The sequence below is a fragment of the Mytilus californianus genome, unplaced genomic scaffold (assembly GCF_021869535.1).
Source record: "Mytilus californianus isolate M0D057914Y unplaced genomic scaffold, xbMytCali1.0.p SCAF_7, whole genome shotgun sequence".
NCBI classification, from domain to species: Eukaryota; Metazoa; Mollusca; class Bivalvia; order Mytilida; family Mytilidae; genus Mytilus; species Mytilus californianus.
In genome coordinates, this window is record NW_026262723.1 from 51,823,719 (window position 1) to 51,849,406 (window position 25,688).

Genomic DNA, 25,688 nt, shown 5'->3' on the forward strand with positions numbered 1-25,688 from the left:
ATATTGCCCTTCTTTGCAAAAAAACAGTATTACCACCCAGGAAAGGAAAAATGATATCAATCAGGGATTTCAAGGTCAAATTCAGACTTTCACAAACTACTTTCTGGAAAGGGCTACACTACAAGTACACTAAATGTTTTTATATTCATTTTCATTTCATATATTGCTTGATCAATATAAAGCTATTTTGGACTTTAATGCCAATTGAGAAAAAGTACAACATATGAGGCACATGTTAAAATTCTTCAAAATTAGGAAATTACAAGACATTAAACATTGGCTCAAAATTGCCATATAGAAAAATAATATGTACAATTCAGAATATGAAGTTAAACTTTCCAAAAGCTGTGAAAATTGAAAAATTTGGTTGATTTTATAGGGGTTTTGAATTGGTCTGACACTAAAATACAATCTAAAGGATGCACTTTGATTCACAAACGATGCCTCTTTTCGGGAGATAGTTAATATTCATAGATATTTTGTTTTGTTTGCCTACTGGTTACCAGATATAATCTCCATGTTTCATCTCATAGTGATACAACATGGGAATTTTACCAGTATAAATACAGTTGGGTTATATCAGCAGTTAAAATTGAATTCTCAGGAAGACTCAAAGTAAAGGGAGGGGAAGTACAGAATTTTAGTATAACTTTAAACTCTTAGAAGTTTGTGGCATATAAAAGTTGAAAATATGCCGCATAGCCCTATGTTTTGACCTTTGCAAAAAATTGTAGTGCATGTGAACTTTCCGGACATAATGGGATATGCATAGTAAATGTGACATAGTTTTAGCTGTAAATATTCTATTTCATTAACTTATAGTTTCAACTAATTGAATATTTTATTGCACTTACTCAGCTTTTAGTGAAACCGTTACATAAAGTTACATTCTGTGAGGGAAAATTATTACAAACCTTTGTTGATTGCTATTATTGGATGGCACCTTTTTGAAGTGATATTATTGCAAATCATTTAATACGAGGAATTATTGCACACTGTCTTGTTGTTAAGATCTTCAAAAAATATTATGTATTTAAACAAATAGATATTATTACTTCAGTATCTATGACAAACGAGACGATTTTAATTTTGAAATGATAAATTTCCCCAACCTTAGTAGCAATAAACCAACTTCACCTGCATATGGGATATATATTTACGAACTCATTCAGTATTCAAGAGCTTGCAGCTGCTACTCAGACTTTGTAATACGTCACCAGTGTCTGAGCAGAAAGGTAATGAACCAGGGTTATGTCAAAGAACGTCTTGTCCTTTTCCTAAAAAAGTTCATCAGAAGATACCAAGATCTTGTTGATAAATATTCCGTATCAACTTCACAAATAATACACTATGGTCTTGAAGTATAGATTCTAGGTACTGACGTTGTTTATCATCTTATTTGTGTGTTGTAGTGTTCTTTTTATTTGTCTTTGTATATTTTTTAACCTTTACTGTTTAGTCCTTTTTTGGTAATATCCTTTTGGCGTGGCTTGGTATTTATACATCCCTCCATTGTGTTATTGTACTATGGTCATTTTTTTAATTCTTGTCTTTCATTTTTGCATATGTGTTTTGTCTATAGAGTGTCTATATGCCATTTTGTTTTAATTTATTGACATAGTTGTTTGTTTTTATAGTAATTAAGATTATAACACAATGTTGACTGCTGTACGCCCAGTGAGAGGTTTAGCTAGCTAAAAAACCATTTGCTACATAACGAAATGCCTGTACCAAGTCAGGAATATGACAGTTGTTTTCCATTCGTTTGATGTGTTTGAGCTTTTGAATTTGCCATTTGTTAAGGGAATTTACTTTTTGAATTTTCCTTGGAGTTCAGTATTTTTGTAATTTTACTTTATTCAGTAAGAACAGACTCTCAGTGTTAGTAACATACAAATGTACTCTGTGACCATGCATCAGTAAAGTCTAGACTTAAAACCTTTGCACCATGTAATGATTCAAATAGTGGTTGTCATGCAGCTGAAATTTGGATATTGAAACCCTTGACAAATGCATTTTTGTTTTGATAATTAAAAGCTTAATTTTGGACAAATTCTTTGACCAAATAGTTGTGAATTCTTGATTGTTCCTAACACTGAAACTTGATTCCTTGAAAGCAAAGAATATAAAAGCCTTACACATATGGTATGCTTGAAAATAGTATAATGCTATTAAATATTTATTCAATAATTCTATTGGCTTTTCCCCTGAAAATTATAACATTCGGAAGATTATAAATTGATTTTGGTCCTTAAATAACAAATAATAGTTGGCATTAATATACATAGAAACATTTGCCGTATTTACCTTTTTGCTTGAATTATTAATAGGCATTATAATACTGTCCGGTGATGCGCAATATTCATAGTACTACGCTTTATTGTATGAAATAGACACATAGTAATTAAATTCATCTTCTCACTGCTTGATGTGTTTTGCATCTCTCCAAATAAGAACTGGAGATACTTTTAATCTTGATATATAAATGTGTAGCTGGAATGTACTTTTTTACCTAAGGTAGGTATGCTTTCAACATTTTCCAAATGAGATTAGTTTAAAATATCCTTGCTTTTGGAAATTGGTCGGCCTAATATTGCAAGGACTTTACAATTGTTTTTTTGTTTAATCGAAGATAGTTGTTTTTGTGTGAAATATGATGTCCGCTAATCTGATGGAGCATATATACTGTAGCTTTTCTATGAGTGGAAATTTATTTTAAGATTGAATGCTTCTTTTTGTAATTTTATTGGGGTTTAAAAGTGTTAACCAATGCACATTTTGTATGATAAGCACAGAAGCACTGCGCTTCATACTAAAAATATGTGCACGTCCAATACTTTTACAACCCTATAAAATAACAAAAAAGCATGCAATTCATATAGATATAGTTTTTGTTTTTCTACAACTATGAAATAACCAGTTAAATCAAGCCTTTTGTTTGTTTTTTTCTATGCATTGTTTTAAAGTTGTCATGGATAGCACGTTCAGTAATAGATATTGTATTTCATATAGAAATCAAATTTAAAGGAGCATTAGCTACGAGATATAAAAAAATATTAAAATATGATTTTGTTTGTTCAATCATCATGATCATTAAAGTGAAATATTGAAATAATAATTCGCTATTAGCAGTCAGTTTGGTTCAGTTTTATCAAAATAAGGTAAGAAACATCACTGATGAATTATTCACTTGCAAGTGAATAATTTGACCTTGTTGAATCCGTATTCATATGTGACCTTAAATTTAACCCCTTAGCTGGAGATGGATTATGCATGTATTCAGCTATTAAAAGGAAAAAAATGTCAACACAAGGATGAACCATTTGGTTGACTGATTCAATCCACAACATAAGTCATTCATTTACAGGTAAAAATGACCAAAACATAATTTTTAACCTACAATATGAAATCAAACAGACCTAGAAAAATCCAATTGCACGTGGTCACTATCTATTTATATTTATATTTATGTTTATGTTTATGTTGGGTTATATGACCATTGGCAGTCTTCGGAGGTCATATTAATGGTTAATTAGATGACGTCTAGACAAAAATACACACGAAATGCTGATACATATGATCAGTCCAGGTATTGTTAATTTGTTTATCTTAGACTTTTTGTAATTTAGATATACGTTTTATTATGTTATAACTCAAATTTGAGAATTTTAGTCAAATCGGTGATCATGAATTTGATAGCTAATCAAAATTACTGAATTGTATGAAACTTCTATGTACTATAATTATTCTGCTATTTTATGGTGCGACCGAGTTTGCTGACTTACATGTTTCTGTTACTGTCATTCCTTTGCTGACACAATTAATTTTTTGTTGTAGTTGACAATTCCTTTTCAATAAATTAGGATGATACATAGAAGTTGTATCTGTAACATAATAATGGTAACTCTTCTTATAATAACCATAGATATAATAGGCTATTATATCTATGTAATAACAAACACTTATATGCAAGGAGAATTAACCGTCATGGTCCTAAATTGTCAATACTGTATTGCATTTCTTTTTTGTATGCTCATTCAATTATCTCCATGAAAAGCTTCATAAATGAGCTGTAAAGGAATGATAGAGAAATTTTCAAATTTTACTTGTAGCTGGTGACACCATTTTTTCTTTTTATTTTCTTAAAAGCATAATTTAAAACCTATCTACTGGTATTCATATCTAATTTCAAAAATTCTTTCTCATAGATTTTTATTCACAAATTTTTTTTTTTTCATGAACAATCTATGCAAATTTAGGCAAATTTGCATGACTTGTAGCTTGAAAAACAGCACGGTGACCCATACTTTTATTATATTTTTGAAAAAAGCATGGAAAAATCTACATTCTGGAAAAGTATAAGAAAATTCTATCTGAGGAAAAATATACCAATGATCCATCTTAAAGTTGTAGGATTGTGAAGTGTTCAAAACATTTTAACCTGGAAAATTGCAAAACAATTACTGATAATCACATGATAACACTCACTTTGAAGTCTGAATATGCCTAAAAATCATCTTGACTTTAGGACGTTACCGGGATATATTTAACTTGGCAAGTCGACTTGTCCTGATAATAATCTCGGCAAGTCGACATAAGATGTGATTAAGTTGACTTAACGCCAACTGTAAGCCAACTTGTTGAGATAATTATCTCGGTAAGTCAACTTAATTATCTCGGCAACTCAGCTTCACAACGGCAGAAATAATCCTGCATACTTACTTAACATTATTTCTTTTAAGGGTTAAGTTGTTTCAATTATACAAAAAAGTATGTGTAAAATCATGGAAGTATTATATTGACTTTTTACTTCCATGATGTAGATTAAAGAGAACTTCTTTGTTTAGAATGGGAACCAGTCAGCTAGACATGGAACCTGTTGTATGATATCTGTTGTTGGTTCCACTAACTGTCGAAAGGGAATAAATTAAATCTTCTGCATTATCATATGTCCCTTGACAGAACAAGAAAATCTATATTTATTGGATATAACTACACTTCATTAACATCATACAAAATAATATTTCCTGCTTTTTCTCAATCTGGTTGAAATCTGCTGATTAAAAATTTTTTTTGCTTTGCCCTATATATTGCTTGGAGAAAAATCCTTAAATTGTCACATTTTCTACAATCCATATAATTTCTAACCTACTTCAACTTAAGAAAATGGAAAATGCCATATGGAAAGTATGCAGTATCTTCAGACTAACATCATATTCAATCCTTCAGATTCAAATGAAATATTTTAAAAATCATATGGGAACTGCAACCTTTTATTGAAGATAAAATACTATTGACAAAGACACAGTTTTCTTTAAAAATTTTATAATAACGTTAATTGAAAAAAATGAATTTGTGTTAATTGGTTAAAATGAACACGAATCAAATCAGTCTTATGAATTTGACTCGGGGGATTCAGTGTAATTAGTTTCTGTAGGTATATACTAAAATAAAAAAAAAATCTAAATATTTTTTAAAGAACATACTTTTGGTTAGAAAATGCTCAATATTTTGAGTTTACCTGTGCCAAAGGTTGTATGCATTTTAAAAATTCTGTACACCCTGGGTGTAAATAGTTTAGCTGGGGTGGGTTGTTATTTACACCTGGGTAATTAACCAATCAGATTACAAGATTATTGAGGCATAAGAAATAAAAGAGCTTCTTCCTTGATGGATAGTTGTTTTCCAATATTTTGATTTAATTGTTGTCTCATGTTAATCCCCGTCTTGAATATGCATGAAATATTTGCTACTGGATGTTATGTAAAAACAATCTATTATCATGTATATCACCTTATGATATTTTTTCCTGTTATACCTGCATTCCTTATTTACTTGATCAAACAAATGTTGGGGTTTTAATTTTGTCTGTTTCTAGATAGATACTTAATCGTGAAATTTAAAACCTCAACAAAAATTAACCTTAAAAAAACATTGATTTCTCAAACTGAAACTACAAAAATTTATCCCCACAAAATCAATTTTACCACAAAACTTTCACTCCCACGAAAAATAAAAGAAATGAGAAATCAAAAATCTATGAGAGTATTTTGATCTAACTTAAATATGCAGAATATACATATCAACCAAATTAGATAGTTGAAGCTGTCTCTTTGAAAATCACATCATATTTGCATTAAGAGGAATAATTAATGGCAAACATTATTTGAGCTTGGATAAACAGACATTGACTTTTGTAAACTTATAATACAATTGACAAGACTGCATTTGGTGTAAAAATTAAGCTTTCAAACCAAAAATGTGTAAAGCTGCATGTATATAATGGGTTTCTTGCAGAAAGAACCAAAAATGATTTTTCTTTTATTTATTTAATTTATGCATGCTATTCATTTGCTTTTGTACATCATCATTTAATTTTAGCAGTGGTTGTGTTTTTTCTCAAGGTTTCTCTGGTTTTTTTTTTTGCTTTTGGTTCTTGCTTAGTATCATTGTTCTAAACTGATATTGCAAAAAAAGACAGTGAGTTGTCTAGACTAACTGACATTTGCCACAAAGATATTGTAAAAGTAACTGAATATTTATAAATGAACTTTTCCTGTAATGTAATGGGAGATAACTCTAGTTGTCTGAGATTAGTTGTTGGTTTCTACTGACCAGCATTAAAGACATATTGAGGTGGAAAAGAGTTGTTAAGGTTTCTACTGCCACTTGAAAGGGAGGGCATTTTTAGTTGTTATTCTTTAACACGTATAGAGTTTGACAATATATTTTCACTGGACATCAGAGGTGGATTTAGAAGGGGGCAGGGTTCCCTTATGGAGCTACATTTATGTTTAATGTAGACTGTTGACCTGTTCCACTCCAAACATTGTCTAGTTTGGGGACCCCTGGGGACCCCCATTTTCAAAATCTTGGATCTGCATCTGGACATATATATTGAACGCATATTAATGCACCCTGTAAAAACAAAACTGAAACTCTTTTATGGAGGGTTATACAAAAGGACATTTAAGAGACTGTTCTTCTCCAGGGACCCTAAAATTTATATGAAGTGCATACGGATTAGTCAATTTTGCAAAATCAGTACTTTGCTAAAATTCATGTTTTGATCATGCAGTCAGTTTTAAATTTATATAGGCTTTTCATATTTAGTTTCTATATGATGAATTTATATTTTGTACTCAAAACACCTATGATGAATATTAATTAGCATTGATTTCCATACCCATCCTATCTCTTTGATATTGACTGCACCTATTACCTCAGGACCTTCTATGTACCAGTAATGTCTATTCCAGCTATGTTAATTCCACAGTCAGTAAAGGTTAATACAATAAAATGTATAGATTTATTGCTAGAAGGGGAAGGAAGCTTGTAATGGAACAAATAATATAAAGTTTACCGATCAGTTGCCAGATTACATAATTTGATCAACAGTTAGGCCAGAATTATATTATTTGCTTCAAATTTTTATTTCATTTACAGTAATGTTCATTATCACTATTTTGTGTATTTTTCCTTTGGCCTTTTAGTGATAATTTTTCATATCATGCTACTTGCTTGAGATAGAAAATTATCGTAAGAAACTAAGGGCGCATGTGACGTTGTCAATGTAAACATCAACAACATCATAGGCAAAATAGCGATAAACAGATTGACAATGATCTTTCCAACTCTGGATGTTTCTCTGCCACATCTCATCCCTGAAATGTCACCCTTTGATGAGATTGAAGGTGAGGAACACCCTCTGGTTTCAAAAACCATGATAATCTATAATTATTTGTCATCTGACAATATAATAGAAAAACAAAGGATATGGCAGTTTATGGAATAAACTCATTCCTCTTTTCTTAAAATATAAACTTTGAGTTCAGCTCAATTAGTTTAATTATCGCCCTGATATGTAAGAATATCATGCAAATGAAATGCTGTTAATTTGGATATTTTAATTTCTGATTTCAGAACAATGTAAAAGCTGTCTGTTATATATTATGTTGCAGACTAGTATAATTTGAAAAAAACCTCTCCATCAATATAAAGACAATTTGTGTTTGAAAAGAGATTTAAAATGAATGAATGGGATATAAGAAAATGAGGAAAGTCATAAAAAGTTTTAATTCATCCTGAAAACCTGTGTAAAAGGGAATATAGGCTGGAAAATCTGAGAATTAAAGTGTAGTGGCCTTACTATCAATTTCATTCATAAAACTTCTGTATAAGTGTGGGTGGTTGGAATGTTTGCTTTTGAATTGCATGCAACCACAATTGTATAAATTTAGCACTTGGAGATTTCATGTCAAATAAAAAAGATTAGCAATACATTTTATGGCATTGATTTCTCATAGGTAAATCTGTTAATTTATTAAAATACCTGATAGTTATGATGAAAGGTTTTATGAGTATTGAGTCTCAACATTGGGAATATTGAATTCTTGTGATCCTTTGACTGTATCGATGTTTTCCAGAGGCAAAGTTAAGATGATGTGGGGCAAATGTCAATAACAAGAAAGCAACCCAAGACCACAAATAACCAAAAATCATCTACATGTCAACATAAAGTCTGTAACAAAAGACAGGTGTCTATAAAATATGTCTTAATAAGCTATCAGTATGTACAGATTTCAACATGATTATAGAATAAAAGATAATAGTTTTTTTTCACTCAACCTGGACTCATTTTTCTGACTCAGAGATGACCAAAAACAATTTGGGTCCATTTCTATTTAAATTTGAAAATATGAATACATGTTTAAGAGATTTGTAGGGTTAAATGTTAACAAAATAGCAACCAGCCAACACTAATTCACTACATAATAAACTTTTATGACATCTTTACACTAAAGCCATTGAATGTGTGCTGATTGATATTTTGTCTTTGAAACATGGTTTTATTATTTGTTGTTATTGGCTTGGAACTTAAGCTTTCAAGTACTCTCAGATTGGTCTTTAGTGTTTTTGTTAGTTGTTTGATTGCTTTTTATCGATCTGATATGATTTTTTCAATTGATTTTTACAGTTTGTTCTTATGCTGTGCTGTTGCACCACAGTCCCAGGTTAGTGGGAGGGTTGGGCCACAGTAAATATGCCTGCCATATTCTATATGTGCCTGTTCCTTAGTCATTAGCCTGTAATTCAGATGTTGTTGTTTGTTATATATATCATATTTGTTTTTTGTCTGTTGATTTGTACATGAATTAAGCCATTGGTTTTCTCATTTGAATTGTTTTAAATTTTGTTATGTGTGGCCTTTTTTAGCTTGCTATCCAATATGGGTTTTGCTCATTGTTGAAGGCTGTAAGGCTATCTATAGTTGCTAACATCTAAGTCATTGGGTCTCTGGTGGATAGTTGTCTAACTGGCAATCAATACCACATCTCCTTATTTTATATTCTTAAGATTAACATTTAAACAGCCATTAGGGGCAAGTACTTACTTATTAATTTGCAAACTCGAAATTGAGTCATGTTGATGAGATCCAACGTCTTATGTAAAATTCCATAAAAATGCATGCATAATGACCCTAAGAACTAAGGTTATAACTTAACTAATTGCATTAGTTTTCCAGAGAGTAGTCCTAGTCTGATATCGTGGAATTACATTCTTTGGGTTATATAGTTGGCCTGTTTTATAAATTTGAAGTGAAACTTTCTCAGAGAAAATATTCCTGCATACTTATATCCTGTTTCTCATTATCTTCTTCGTGTCCATTTGTACAGAAAAGTTGATTAAGTACAAGTGTTATTTTCCAATATCAGATAAGGATACAGGGATGGATAAAACTCAGTAAATATTGGAACTTCAAATATGCTGTTGTAAGTAATTTTTTCCTTGATTGATTAATTTTGAAAAGATTTGATTGTTAATGGGAGTGATTGAAGACTGATGGGATCTTAGTCATTTATACATTTCTAGGTTTTAGTTGATCTATCATTACCTATACTTGCTGTTGTCGTGAGGCAGCAGAAGTGGAATTTTCAAGGCAAATCAGAAAATAAAAAGTTTGCATTTCTTGACAGGACAAGGAAAAAAGTGTATTGAAATCTTATATGGGAGGGGAACCTATACATCATAACCACTCCCCAAAATCACAGTCTACCTTTGATGATCATAGTTATTAAAGATTAATTAACTGCTTGCCACTTCAGCCTCAGCTGGCAATGTTTCAGTTTCTTTTTAGAACATGAACAAGTTAAAGAAAACAGGTTGAACCATTCCAAACTTAACTAGATATTTGTAGGAGGCTTTTCCTAAGTTAAATTGATGCAAGCATGCTGCATGCAAATCTCTTAAATACTTATTTTAATTTTTGCATCAGCAGCATTTATTATTGCGATTTTTTAAGAATGGACATAACTGCGAGATTAATTGATGGAAAATCTGCATATAGATATATATATATCAAATTCAGAACATGAGTTCTTATCATTGTGGTATTCTTCCGATTGCATTATTCGTATTAATGATAATCTCGCAATAATTTCAGAATTTACAGTATTTCATTCTAACTAGTTGCAACCTAGTAGATAATTGCAGAACATTGGACAAGCAAATTATATAAATGCAAGCATTTTTTCTACTATCATTCAAGCTTAATTTTTTCACTGCAAGATTCTAGCTGCATGCAATTAGGAGTAAGACAATTTTGACTGATACTGAAATAAGAGTGCATGTTGAGTAGTTGGAAACTCTTTATTCAAACATTCCATCTACCTACCTCCTTTTACAGAAGTATAATATATGTAGTCAATATAAGCCATTTGGTCCTACAGATATACTGAACAACTTTGAATATTTCTTTTCTACTGGAATTTCAAGGCTGAATCCTATTCATAAAAAAATTAGCTAATGCATATTTTGGCATAGTTATTTGATATTGAACCACCTCTATAGTTTCTGAGAAGTGTGCTTGTCTAGAGTACAGGAAATTGCGAGTTTGATCTCTGTCAGGATAAAAAAAAATGTAAAATTTTAATACCACATAGGAAGCATTCTACACCACATATTGAAATTCAATTGACATTTGTAAATTCTTGGGAGTCGAAAGGGTTGGATTTTTTTCAGGCAATTGATTTACATAGCACAGGGATATGTCCATTTTAAAGAAAAACATTAGGTCTTAAATCTATTAAAAAGTATAAGGAATACAGTGTTAGTATGTATATTTTTTTTTTCAGGAAGGCTGAATACCAAACTAGACACATGAGTTGAAGAATGATTAAGAATTTACCCTTGGTTATAATACTTGCATTCTATGTTTTGATATATACAGGTAATGTTATGTAATTATACCCTATACAACAAAGTGTTTTACCTGTCTGTCTGTCTGTCTGTCTGTCTGTAATCACTTTGTTGGTGCCTGTTATAGCACCTTCATTTTTTCTGAAAGGAAGATATATGATAAGAGCCAATAATTAAAAAAAATTAGTAAAATTCAATTCTTTAAAAAGTATGTTAATTATAATGATAGATTAAATAGATACTATAAAATTGCCATTTTGTTACAGAAATGTCACTTATGATGTCCCTGTGAAGTCAAAATATGTAAAAGAAGATGTAGTATGATTGCCAATGAGACAACTCTCCACAAGAGACCAAATGACACAGAAATTAACAACTATAGGTCACGTACGACCTTCAACAATGAGCAAAGCCCATACTGCACAGTCAGCTATAAAAGGCCACGAAATGACAATGTAAAACAATTCAAACGAGAAAACTAACGGCCTAATTTATGTACAAAAAAATGAATGAATAACAAATATGTAACACATAAACAAACGACAACCACTGAATTACAGGCTCCTGACTTGGGACAGGCACATACATACAGAATGTTATACAGAATACAGAATACCCTCCCCCTAACCTGGGACAGTGGTGTAACAGTACAATATAAGAACTAACTATAAAAATCAGTTGAAAGAGGCTTAACTCATCAGAGCGATAAAAATACAAATACTAAAAATACAAGTGGACGTGGCCGGGTACTTGTACATCCAAACAACAAAAAGACACTAAGTACAGATCTGAGAGTACTCGCAGTTACTGACAGCTAGTTCAAAGCCACTAACAACAAATAAAAAAAATCATGCATCTATGACTAAATTATCAATCAGTACACATCCAACATCCAATGGATTTAGTGTAATGACGTCATAAACAGTCAGAGAAAAACATGACCTTGTGCAATGCCAAGATACAGGTATTGACAGATTGTAGATCCTTGAATGTGTATATGTATATAACAATAATATTTAGTTTGCTTTTAATTTACTGATAACAAAATCAATATTAGTACCAATAAAAACAATATTTAATGATCTAATAACAGTGTTGAATTGGTAACCTTTTAGAATAAGTTTATTTTAAGGATTGATAAGTTTACCAGGATCGTTTCTAAATTTCCGGGCACGGTAAACAATATTGCCGTAAAAACGAGGATGTGCAATCCCGTTTGAAATAAGTTTTCTACAGGTACAACCAAACTTCAAAACCAAATCTTTATATCTGTGGAAGAATTTAGTAAAGGTAACGAAATCCCTGGCTTAATAATTTACCAGTAATACATAGATTACGTTCGTTTCATGTTTCAATTGAGATTTTGAGGGATTAAGGTAATTTTACCCACAATTTTCCATAACCAGTAGCCTTACCACGAAAGAATTTTTACTTTTCTCAACATTTTCGAGCTAGATTTTTTTTTAGGGTATTAATGTTGCTCACATTTAGATATTTAATGACAAGATCTCAAAATGAGGGTATTGTGGCGGTTTTTACATTTCCTTCTCAATTGTAAGAATTTCAAAAGCTCAAAACAAAATATTTCTTATTTTAAATGTTAAAATTTAAAGTATGTTATTGAAAGATTTATAATACTTTTACAGACTATCTCCTTTAATAATTTTTTGAAATCAAGACCAGTCTAGATGAGAAGTACCCGACAAAATTTTGTAAAAGATGTCTTCAATTTGTTTTTAATGAATTTGAGAGAATCGTAAAACTTACCTTGCAGTATTTCATATTTTGAAGAATAAGTTTTGCAGTGATGTTCAACTTTTCTAGATAAATATAAGAAGATGTGGTATGATTGCCAATGAGACACTATGCTCTCCAAAAAAAAAAAATGAAGCTTAAATATATAGTTGTTCAAAACATAGAATTAAAAATTGAAGATTATATGAAACTGATTACCTTAAAGATGTAATATGCACATTAATAATTACTTTATACACAGAATTTGTCATCAAACAGAAAAAAATATGATTTAGCTTATGTCATCAAACAGAATTTACTAATTAACACATTTATGTTAATTCATCAGTTGCACTTTTTTGCATATTATAAAGAACAGTCATCTTTTCCATTTTAATAATCAATATTCGAAAGTACACACAATCCTTGATCTTAATATCAGTAAAAGAAATAAAAATAAAAATTTAAGCTCAGGCTTCATTAGTAAAACTTCCTTCATCCTCCTTTGCAGTAAGTCACCAAGTTGTGTAACATACAGTCAATGTTCCAGAATTTTAGCTGTCTAATCATTATATGGGTGTATCAAAAAGGTATGACATAGGTGAAAAAGCATATCTAGGAAAAGGGCAGTAACATTCATATTCCCAGGGTAATAAAGTATTAAGCACTTTCAGAAATTAATCATTGAACTGTAATCTGAAAGTCACCTGGCTGGTAGTAAATTGACTTTTCAACAGTACTCCAAAAATCTAAATGTACAAGTTGTAAAGCCATATAGAAATTGTTTTTTAAATTCTAGCTTAAGTAATCTGAAGAATAAGAAATGATTGTTTGCTTAATGTCCAGTGACAACTTTACATGCATATTCAGTATGAGAACAAATAAAGAATAAATTCAGATTCTGCAAAGTTGGTTGATAAGTATGAAAGGCAGACAATAAAGACTTCCATAGAAAAAGGGTAGGTTTAATACAGGCTGAAATTTTGCCTTGCAACATGCCACTTACAAAACGCTCCAAGTTGATGTGAGGGTTATTAAAAGTACAGTGTGTGTGTTTATTTTACATATAATTCAAAGGAAGATATATTGTGTGTCATTTGGTATTAAAATCTGTAGTTTAAATTTTAAAGTGTCAGTTCAAAAACTTCAGCTTGCCCACCTAACTAAAAATGTTCTTTTTTGGTAACCCCCACATTTTTATATCTTATGTTTCTTTCACTCAATCATTGAGTTACCTTGACTGCCATAGATAAATAGCTTAACGTATTCTGTCAATGATAAAGGACTAACTATCATTGAAACTATGGAATACAATGGCCGGCCTTACGTGAAAGTGACTTTCACAATGCTAGTCACATATGAATATTGCATTCTATATTTTGAACCTTAGTTACATTTGGTTAACTTTGTATTTTATAAGACATGAGTATATGATTTGTTTCCCTTTAGAATGTTTAATTATGAATTTATCACTGCATGATGTAACAAAATTCGGTTATTTAATGATTCAAAATTGCCCGCTGCCAACTATAAGTGTATGCAAGTCATCCAGAAAATTTTATGGCAAAATTTATAATACAGTTATCTTGAACCATAATATGTAAAAACCACATACTTCTTCCTGTCACACACTAGACCTCAGATCCTCAATCAGATTATTATGGGCCTTTTATGAATGAGTTACTTTACATTTTTTTTTGTAAAGAACTTCCGATAACAATACTACATTTAAAACCACAAAAGTGTTTAAAAATTTTAAAGCCTTCTTGCATTATTTGTTTTATTAGTAAAGATACTCTAAAAGTTATTTTACAATTGATTACCTAGTTGGTTTTTTTTTCATTGAATCGTAAATACTTGACATTAGATGTAAAGTCAATTTCATTCAGCCAAATTGACGTGAAAAAGATTTTCTTGTTTTGATCAGTTTCAGTATATTGATTGCTGATTCATAAGAATTTTTGCTCATTCATGCAAATGATTTTTTCCACGGCCCATTTATGATCATGACTATAGAGAATTAAGTCAGTTAGATGTAGGCAATATTTTGCTATATATACTATGGTAGTTTTGAATTTGGAAAATATTTTTGAATTTAATAAAAATGAAGATTTTTTATGATTATATACGCTTTTGGATATTGATATTTGTTGAGAAAGTTTTGCTATGTGCTGGAAGAGGTATTGGTTTTAACTGTGACCCCTTCATAGGTAAGAAATTAAATGTGATATAGACACTTTGGTAGGTTTACATATATATATATATTGGTCACATATGTAATGTTTAAAATATTGTTTAGACTATTTAGTTCTTTTACAAAAATTTGAATCAGTTCAATGATTATTGATGACAGAATTTATAAGCTCTCTTGTCATTTTGACTTTTGACTTTTTCCAGAAGTAACACTTGTTCATAGCTTTTTACACAATCATTGGGAGGTAAAAATAACAATTTTTTGGGGATTTTGAGAATTGCTCTGATGTTTCAAAGATTACATGGTAGGCTTATTTGGCTTTATTTCTGCTAAATTGTCCTTTTTAGTAAGGTATAATACACACATGAATAACTAGTTAATTTCCCAGGGGTTCACTGATTACAATTTTTATGCAATAAAAAATAATTCTCTGATCTTTTTTAAACTTTTATAGCACTATTTCACCTTTTATTCTTGTTTTATAGATGTAAGGATATAAAAAGTTTATTTATAGTAAAAGTAAAAGTTAAAGGACAATTTCTGTATTGATTTTTACTTCATATTTTTAAATTTGTAAGTGTATATATAATTATGCCCCTGCCATAGCTCGCCGTAGCAGAGGGGGCATTAAGTGTTACCCTTGTCCGTCCCATCCGTCTGTCTGTCTGTCCTGTCTGTTTGTCTATCCGGTCAGTCCGTACATCCCCAAAATTGGTTTCCGTTCTCTTACTTAAGTTTGCCTCAACCAAGTGTTATAAAACTTATACACAATGCTTATTACCACAAAACACAGTTCAAGTTCGTAATTGGGTGGCCTCACTTTTACCAATCATGAGTTATGCCCCTTTATAAACATAAAAATTGCTGAATTTTTCGTTTCCGTTCTCTAACCTTAGTTTGCCTTAATCAAATGTTATAAAACTTACACACAATGCTTATTACCACAAAACACAGATCAAGTTCTAAATTGGGTGGCGTCACTTTTACCATTCATGAGTTATGCCACTTTATAAACATAAAAATTGCTGAATATTTTGTTTCCGTTCTCTAACTTTAGTTTGCCTCAACCAAATGTGATGAAACTTCTACACAATGCTTATAATCACATAACGGTCTTAACCACGTGTATCCTCCATCTGTATGTTGAAGTTGACTCTGCATATTTACAAGCGGGGCCATCTGTGGCCCATGGACACATTTTCCATTTATTTAAAAAGTTAAATTAAATGTAAGTTACTGTACATGTGTTTTCATATTAAACAATTTAAGATAAGACTTGTTCATGCAATAAATTATTGATTTTAAAAGTGGAAAATGACAAATATGGCCTGATTTCTGGCTGCATGGGATGAAACCATTTAATAAAATATGATGCTTCCATGCACAAAATGCAATAACATATACATTACTGTGGATTCATTATTTGTTGGATACCAATTTTTCGTGGATTTCTTGTGTATAGGTAAACCACAAATTTAAATGTCTCCCCAAAGTACACATTTTTTATAGGATTGTATACAGACATTGGCAAATCCACAAAATTAGATATCCATGAAGAAACAAGTTTTCCTTGATCCACGAAAATTGTATCAATGAAAATAAATGAATCCACAGTAGTCGATTTGTAATGTATATAGTATATCCAGTATTTGACCATAATGTGCTCTAAACAAGGAATTATTTGAATCTGGAATAATTTTGAATTCTGGAAAATTGATGAGAAATATATGATGAAAACTAACCCAACTAAATAGGGTTAGCCATGCACGCATGGCTAAGGTGGGTCAGTTAGTTCATACTGAAATGATAGTGAAAGTAAAATTAACCTTAGCCATGCACGCATGGCTAACCCTATTTAGTTGGGTTAGTTTTCATCATACATTTCTAATCAATTTTCCAGAATTCAAAATTATTCCAGATTCAAATAATTCCTTGTTTCTATACATTATGACAAATTAATCAGCTCCATATAAGAATACATCCTAAATAAATTTAAAAAATTGGTAGCAACATGGAATGTTTCAATAAATGATTGATTGTTTAAAGTAGAATGTCACAAATAAAAGTATTTTTGAATAATTTTCAGAGGGCTGTGGTAGAACTCCTTCTCAACCATCACCACCAGCAACTACACCTCGATCTAGTGAAAATTCTACAATACCAGAAAATCACAGATTATCATGTACAGAGAACGAGACATATCAGACAGCATGTCTGAATGGTGGATCATGCTTTGCCACATATGTAGAGTATAGGACCATACAGTGTGCGTAAGTATTTTTTGAAGACTTTCAAGCAACAGGAGAACTTGTAGTACCAACTGCAAATTGAAGATTCATTCATACTCAAAACTGATATATAATGCATGTCCTGGAAAAATAGTTGCTTTGCTGTTGTGTTTTCAGCTCAAACCACTAAGCGGCCAGATCATAGGGTTATCCATGTTTATCTGTAGTGATTTCTTCTGTCTTTCATTCCAAAATCCTACAGTTTACACTGATGTTTGGTTTATAAGTGTATACATGTGATATAGCCGAGGCATAATTCTCTGCTTTGTTATTTCTTTTCCACATATCCGGTGTTCATTTGATTTGGCAGGATATATAAATAGGCAGAGAAGAGCAATGATTGCTGCACTTCATCTGAAGTATCAGACATAAATCTTTAATCATGAATAGGAAACTTGTATCTCTAATTAAGTTACTACCATCAGCAGAATGTGTACAAACTGTCAGTATGTTGAAGATTTTACTATAAAAAAAAACTTATTTTTTAAAAATGTTTTGTTTGTTTCTTATTGAGTTAGTTGTATGATTTTCAGGTGTCCAAAGAAATATGTAGGTGACCGTTGTCAGATGATAGATCCTACCATTATATTTGGTAGTAAGTATAAATTATTTAAGTTGTTTGTCAAAGGATGTCATTATCATATTTTTTTTTTACTTTTTTCTAAAATACATGGTAACTTTATATGATTTGAAAAACATTAAATAAAGCAAACTACATTACAGTTATGTTGTGATTAAACAGTGGTTGATTCAGGATTTTCAAAAAAGGTAGATCCTGCAGGGGCCTACCTAAAATGTTTGCCAAAAAAGGACGGGCTGTAAAATAGAAATGTGCTGAAAAACACAAATTTTTTGGTCACAAGGGGGGACCTGATAAATAATGATAATTTCAATTTGCTGCACAAATGAGCAAATTTCTAGGCATTAGGCAACTACAGATATCATTAAGCCAGCGTTTCCAATCTAGTATGTCTTTATGGAGGCTGATTCATAAGGGGTCTTCATATTATGCAAAAAATTTAAAATACACTGAACTTAATTGTACAAAAATGCACCTTTGAAAAAAGAAAAATTGAAGCTAAGAAGAAGTGGGTTGCATCATAAGAAATGTGCGAAATAATTTAAACTTCATTTATGCGGTGAAATACGTTACAGTGAATTGAGTATTTATTGGAGTTAAAAACAAATATTTGAAGTTAATGATAAAATTTCTTGAAACAAGCATTAAAAAGAGAAAGTCAAATTATTACAAGCTTCTTATTAATGTTTATATCAGATGCATATCTATCATAAACTGTCCAGTCCAAGAATAATCACACCATTTTATAGTATATTTTTCAATTGATAATTTGTCCCCTCAAAATTATATTTATTTTGATGATTTTAACTAAGAATCCAAATTGACCTTACAATTAACAGTCATAGTTGATTATTGATTTTGTATAGTAAACATCAGTTACTAAATACATCATTATGTGTCAGATATTCTCTTGACCAATTTATCTGAAAAACTATAAAATTGATGAATCAATTAAAGTAATCAAAACTGGGTGGGGACCTCACATGTTGTATTTTAGTTTGGTTCAAACTTCAAAGAAAGATGGGTGACACACACAATTATTTAATTGAACATTTACAAGAAAAGTAATAGCAAGCATGCAACTTATCTAAAATGTTTTTTTTTCATTCACCATGTAAGTTATGGTCAGATGAAGTTCAAGGATATGTTCTGTTAGTCTGTTTTATAAACAGGACTGTATGAAACGATGTGATGAGCTTCAAAACACATATCATATGAAGATAGCATGATGGAAGATAATTCTCCTCACTTGTTTTTATGATTGAATTTATAATGTTAGGTGGTTTAGAACACATACTTACATCGCTTAAAATTTTCATTAATGGAGTGTATACAGAGAAAGAGGAGAAATAAAAACAGAAATATTTATTTATTGTCCAACCTACTTCAGACGCAATACAAGATAAATTGTGGCTTTAAAATTAGTCTGAATATATAGATTAATTACATAAATGTTTAAAAAAAAGTCAGACTTAAGCTGCATTTTTAGTTCTTACAAGCAGAGTGTTTCTTTCAACTAAAATGTATGTTTACCACTAGAAGTTCTGATTTTTTGTTGTTGTAGGGTAGTGTCTCCTTTTATTCATTATTCAAATGTTGATACAATCTATTTTGTATTCTATTTCTCTTGAGCTGGATAATTTTTGTACAGTTTTGAAATAAAACATTGCTTTAATACACAGTTTTGTGTGAAATGGTAACCATTTGATAGAGTTTTTTGTCACATGGTGTATATTTCCAAACTTCCTATATTCTGAGACAATAGATAGGTTTCGATATGACTCAGTTTTGAGTTATTCTCTTGGCAAATATTTTTGAGTTCTTATTTGACTAAACAATTGAAACATGCGGAGCAACCAATTCTGATGAGAGATTCTTGCTAGATCATATTGAAGAATCAAGCAAGGCTAAATAAAATTAAAGTATTTAGAAACCAGGTTTTTCTAAAATCTAGCAGTCAGTATAGCCAGTTGAATTTTGCTGATTAATGAAAGAATTTGTGCACATAGACCTCCATCATGGCATCAAAAGGGAAATAATTCTTGCTCAAATTGTGTCAATTGATGCCTATCTATAGCATGAAATGTACATTGTGTTTGGAGTCTACCAAATAGTAAAATCCTCCTACATATTTACCTGTTTAAACTTCACAAACAATTTGGAATTTATTACAAAAATTATTTACAGTATAGATTTTATCAATAATCTTTTTTTATTTTGTAGGAGAAAATGAAGAGAAAGTGACAAAAGCAGGTTTAGCTGCAGGATTAACAGCTCTCATCTTATTTTTAACAGTATTAATATTTATACTCATTTGGCACAGGCGGTAAGTGCCCTGTACAGTTGTGAGAAAAAAAGCACCTATAGTCATTTTTTAATCTTTAAGAATTGGAAAATTTAAAATGATGTAAACTGGGAAAAAGATGTAAGAAATATTATTAAAAACAAAAATACAAGGCATTAGTGATGATTACAGTGGGGTATGACAACATCTCAAATAGCTTTTGCTTTCACAAAAATGCATGGAGGAAATATATTTCACCAACATGCACCTTTCTTGAACCAATATATTTTTGTTCAAAGGAGTTGTCAATGTTTCCAAGATGGAAATAATTCTTTTAAATTCTTTGAAACAGCTTAAGCTGGAACAATCTACAGTTGGAGATTTCAACATTGTTCATGGCAAACTGAATGTAGAAAAGTAATTGTTTGATATTGTAAAATAAATGATTGCTTTTTAACTCAGATATGACACAGTTCAAAATTTAAAGCTAAATAGAAAATATCTCTGACAGTACTCCTTTTTATTTTGAATAGTGTAATACTGGTAACTATTGCATATCATAAGAATAAGATTATGTAGAATATTTCATAACGATTTGTTCTATTTTTTCAGATACAAAAGAAGAAAAGATAGAGAAAAACAAAACAAAGAAAAACAACTAATACAATATAATAATGGTGATCTCAATAATGGCAATTACAAGGTTAGTTGTTATTGTACATGAATGATTTAAGAGTAAAACCACTAATCTTGGTCTTTACATACTGGTAATTCTACTTGCCTAGTGTATGAGTCTACTGTATAACATGTATTTTACATGTAACTGTATTTAACTAAATAATGTATATATATATGGAAAGAACAATGAATCTAAATGTTAAAACATCATTTGTTTTTTTTTCAGGTTTAATGACTTCATGTATTTTGAAACAATTGTTAGAAGGAGATAACTGATTAATTTTCATGATTTCACTTGCTTACTTAAATATAAGGTGTCAAGAGTGCAAATATTTGTAATGCATTTTCCATTGGGTACCAGTGGTGTTCCATATTTTATTTCTTGAAGAATAAACAAACTACAAAAACATTTGTAGCAGTTCTTTTTACTAGAAATGTTAGCTTTTTATTACATCCAAAAAAATATATGATCATGTGGCAAAAACTGACATAAAATGCCGTTGAAAAAAACCCACCTATTTTTTCATTTAATAAGAAAGGCAATTTTTAATGGCTCCCTCGTAAATAAATTGAACATTTTCCTACACTTTGTTAAATATGACTTTAATTTTCTATTATTTTTTTTTAAATCTAATTGGATAAGCTTTCAATTAAAAATAATTCCTACCTTGTATCATCCAATCAGGCGTCCCATAAGATTTTATTCTGAGTACCATCTTCGCCATTTAATTGAAATGGAAACAAACAATTGCGCTCTTGTAACCATAATGCTTATATAGTGCTAATGTTTTATAATACTAACATGCATTCAGTATATTATATTAAGTTACAATTTTATTTATTACAGCCTGCCTTAACTAGCAGAAACAGAGATAGTTATGTTGAATCAATTCCATTAACTTCTTTACCTTATAATGTAAGTAAATCTACTAGCTTAGAATCTGGAAAACTTCATACCTATGTAATTCTTACTCAAAATGTAACAAAAGCCAATCATGGTGACTATAAGTGATATAATACTAAGGAAATGTCGTATGATTGCCAAATAGACAACTATACACCAGAGACCAAAGGACTAGGATGTAAGCATATAGGTCTTCAACAATGGTCAACACCCATACTGTATAGTTAGCTATAAAATGTCCTGAGATGACAAAATGTGAAACAATCCAAAAGTGAAAACCAATGTCCTGATTTACAAATATTTATAAATTCCAAAGAGAAAACTAAAGACCTAAGCATGTTATATTTTTAAAATAACAAGAAATCGGATAGATGAGAAAATAATCACAAAAATCAAAAGTTGACGCTCACTGGATGGAGATGAGCATAAAAACACATCATATGGAGACTTTTAAGAAAGTTACAGTATATAGAGTTTAAAAGCAAAGTAAAAAAAAAAAAGCAATGAAGATGCAAAAACAACAAGATTTTACAATTTATAAATTATAACACAAATATATATTTAATAGAATGAGTAGATTGTAAGTATATTAGCTTGTTGTCAAATTTCACATATTTTCTTAGTAGATGTATATGTCACTGAAAGTGTGTCTAATAAAATTGCTCAACTAGACTTGCTGTGTATATTAAGGTTTTATCACTATCTTTTTTTCAATGACAATAATCTGTTCTATAAATTTGTAAAACACATGATGAACTTCTTATGATTTCTTTGATGAAAACAACTTGTTATAAATAATTGGGTATTAGTTGTTGTATCCCCAGCTTGTAATTAGCCATTTATTTTATGCTACAAGATGTGTTAATTCAATTGATCATATTGTAGATGAGAAAATTACTAACATTGAATTGGGTGCTTTCTAATTAAAAATACTGCACATGTGTAATGGTGGTAATCAACCAAATATGGAAACCTATTATATTTTTTTCAATATACAGCTTTAAAGGAGCCACCATACATTTGATTTAAAACAAATAAATTGTTACATTTGCCAATACTGCTTTAAGCCTATAAACATTACTACAAGGCCTCGTGAAACTTTCACACTGCTATATTTTTCTAAATTTCAATTATAAATGTCAATTTCTCTTAATTTTTACCCTAAACTAGGAATTGAATGCTTCTTTTTGTAATTTTATTAGGGTGTAAAAGGTTGACCGAAGCACATTTTGTATTAAGTGCAGATGTGCTTCATACTAAAGATGTGCACACGAACAACACTTTTACAATCCTATAAAAGAACAAAACATTCAATTCTAATAATTGCTATAAAAATGAAATTTCAACTAAAATCAAGTGTATGCATTATTGTAACCGTCATGGAAAGCACATGCAGTCAAAAAATTTGCATTTTATTGGGAAACAAATCATAATATTGGAATTTCTTGCGATGGTTGTATGTCAATCAAAGTAACAGAATCTTATGATTAATTGATTGATTGTTGGTGTAAAATGCCACTTTCAGCACTCTTGGCTATCTTGGGGCTCCAGTTTTAATTGGTGGTAGAGGCTGGAGTGCCCAGAGAGAACCACAACCTTCAGCAAGAGAAATGTCAATCCTAGTCAATTAAGATCAGAGTCGAATGCACCTGCCAATTGCAGGGTTTGAACACAGAACCTTAGTGTTGACAGGTCTAGTGATACTGTAGATGAACCCCTTAAACTACTGGATGGAGGCCCCTGGAATCTTATGAAACATACATAGAAATAAGATGTGGTATGAGTGCCAATGAGACAACTATACATGTTTTGTTTAAAATTTTCATGAATAAGATGAAAATATCTTAATTTCAGTTTTCAGAATTTCCATTGATAACTTTAATGATAATTTATTTATCAAAATGTGTTTAAAAATACTGTCCTATCATGCATTCACAACATCTGCTGAATACTTTTTGTCAAGAAAACTCTTTTTGCCTCTGATAAAAGAGTGTAAATACTCATCTATTGGATTTTGTATGAACATTAGACCCTTACTATTTTAATATGGATATGTTTTTTTATTGCAGCAAACAGAAGAAATCCATAAAGAAGAAGAAAAACCGTTACAATTAAGTCAAAACTCTAGTTTTTCAGACAGTGATAGTAGAAAATTATTAGCGTCTATTAAATACATGGATGATGATGACGATGGTGCTTCTCCAGAATTTGTATAGCATATCAACACATATAACATTTCATTTGATCTGAAGCATGTCATGTGATATTCTCCATTTGATTCATTCTCCATTTAATGTCAGCAAGTGAGTTGCACTAGTTTGTCAAAAGCAACAGTAATTTTGCAACTTCATGATTTCATATCAAAGTCATTTATTTGAGGCATTTCAAGCATCATAATTGAGCAACAGCATCAAGGGGGATAATTCATAGATGTTCATGCAGGGAGATAACTGGATATTTGACTAACTTATTGGTATGGAACACAGAAATTCATTTTGTGATATACAAAAAGACATTTGAACAGTGATAGAAAAGTTCCTATGGTTGAATTACATTGCACCAGAAGATGTTATGTTTCTGATTTTAAAGTGAATGAAATTATATTTAGTACATTTTGTATTTGGCTGTTTAGCTATCTGTTTTGGCACAGGTTAGCATTTTGTCTGATTTCTTGATAATTTCATAAATTTCAAATTTTTTTAAAAAAGATTTAGATATGGTGAATGGTTGAAGGTTTTACATACTATGCCAGAATTTAGTCAATAAATTATGCAAAATGAAAATAAAAATAAAAGCCTGCCATTCTCTGTTAAAAAAAAAAGAAAATCATAGGTATGAATTTAAAAATGTATAAAAAAAAAGGAAAATTTTTAGATTTATGCTAAAATACTGACAAATATTTAAAACCTGAAATTACATTTATTATCACATATCTTGCACTCTGTAAAAACATTATTATTTTGACATAACCATGATATGTTCGGTCTGTACAATTTTGAATATCTACACTTGTTCAGACAGAGACTTTTCATCAGTTTCATTTTTCTGTGATTTATGCAATAGAAAATTTTATGATAGCAGCCATTTCATTTTAGTTAAATTCATTATAATTTATTTTCATTATATATTATCATTTCAGTTCATTGTAAAATAGTTTGTCATTGTTTATATTTAACAATACAATGTTTCATGAGGAATTTTATCAATAGCATTTTAATACAAAGTCACTGCCATAGTTTGTTTGTAATTATATGGTAAGATGCATTTATTTATGTCCATTTTTGTACAATCTATGTTTGTTTTTAATAAAAGATCTTGGAAAAAATGATTATCAACATTTTTAGTCGTTAGCTCATCTGACCTGAAGGTCCATGTGGGTAATTGTTATATTATTTATATCATCTTTTGCTAACTTTTATGTTACAATACATTCAGGAACCAAAGTTGTGTGAGATCACAATTGAAATGTGTTAAGGAGGGGTTTATTTCCTCTTATTTTGGAAGTAAGATAAAATCATGAAGACATTCCTTAGAATCAGGGATATACTTTGTGACACAATATTAACAACCAATCAAATGAATTTCTGCTCTATTTCTGTTGTATTATTGATAATGATAATAATAATAACAATTGTAGCCGTTGTATGAAGTCTATACGAGGATATTTTGACCACTGGAACAAATATTATAGTATTTGTTCTTAACAGAATAATGGGTATTTGTTGCAATAGGAATTAACAAATGTATGACATTGTTTATAAGAAAGTTTCCAGGGGAACTTCTGTTAGGAGGAACAAATATACATTGACAATCGAACACTAAAGTTT

General features: G+C 30.3%; 1 protein-coding gene across 4 annotated transcripts in view; it reads left to right on the forward strand.

Annotated features, from left to right (window-relative positions):
• LOC127709734 (pro-neuregulin-2, membrane-bound isoform-like) overlaps positions 1 to 25,190 on the forward strand; it is a 47,125-nt gene extending 21,935 nt beyond the window's left edge. For 2 of the 4 annotated variants that reach the window (XM_052215406.1, XM_052215405.1), the window contains exons 3-9: positions 11,136 to 11,230; positions 17,214 to 17,397; positions 17,949 to 18,010; positions 20,219 to 20,321; positions 20,892 to 20,982; positions 21,805 to 21,873; positions 23,931 to 25,190. In XM_052215406.1, coding sequence (XP_052071366.1) covers positions 11,173 to 11,230; positions 17,214 to 17,397; positions 17,949 to 18,010; positions 20,219 to 20,321; positions 20,892 to 20,982; positions 21,805 to 21,873; positions 23,931 to 24,077 — 714 coding nt within the window. In that variant the 5' untranslated portion in view covers positions 11,136 to 11,172 and the 3' untranslated portion in view covers positions 24,078 to 25,190. Of the gene's footprint in view, positions 1 to 2,384; positions 2,518 to 11,135; positions 11,231 to 13,447; positions 13,524 to 17,213; positions 17,398 to 17,948; positions 18,011 to 20,218; positions 20,322 to 20,891; positions 20,983 to 21,804; positions 21,874 to 23,930 lie in introns of those variants that run through there. The other 2 variants (XM_052215407.1, XM_052215408.1) reach the window with 2 other exon arrangements.
• Positions 25,191 to 25,688: the final 498 nt, after the last annotated feature.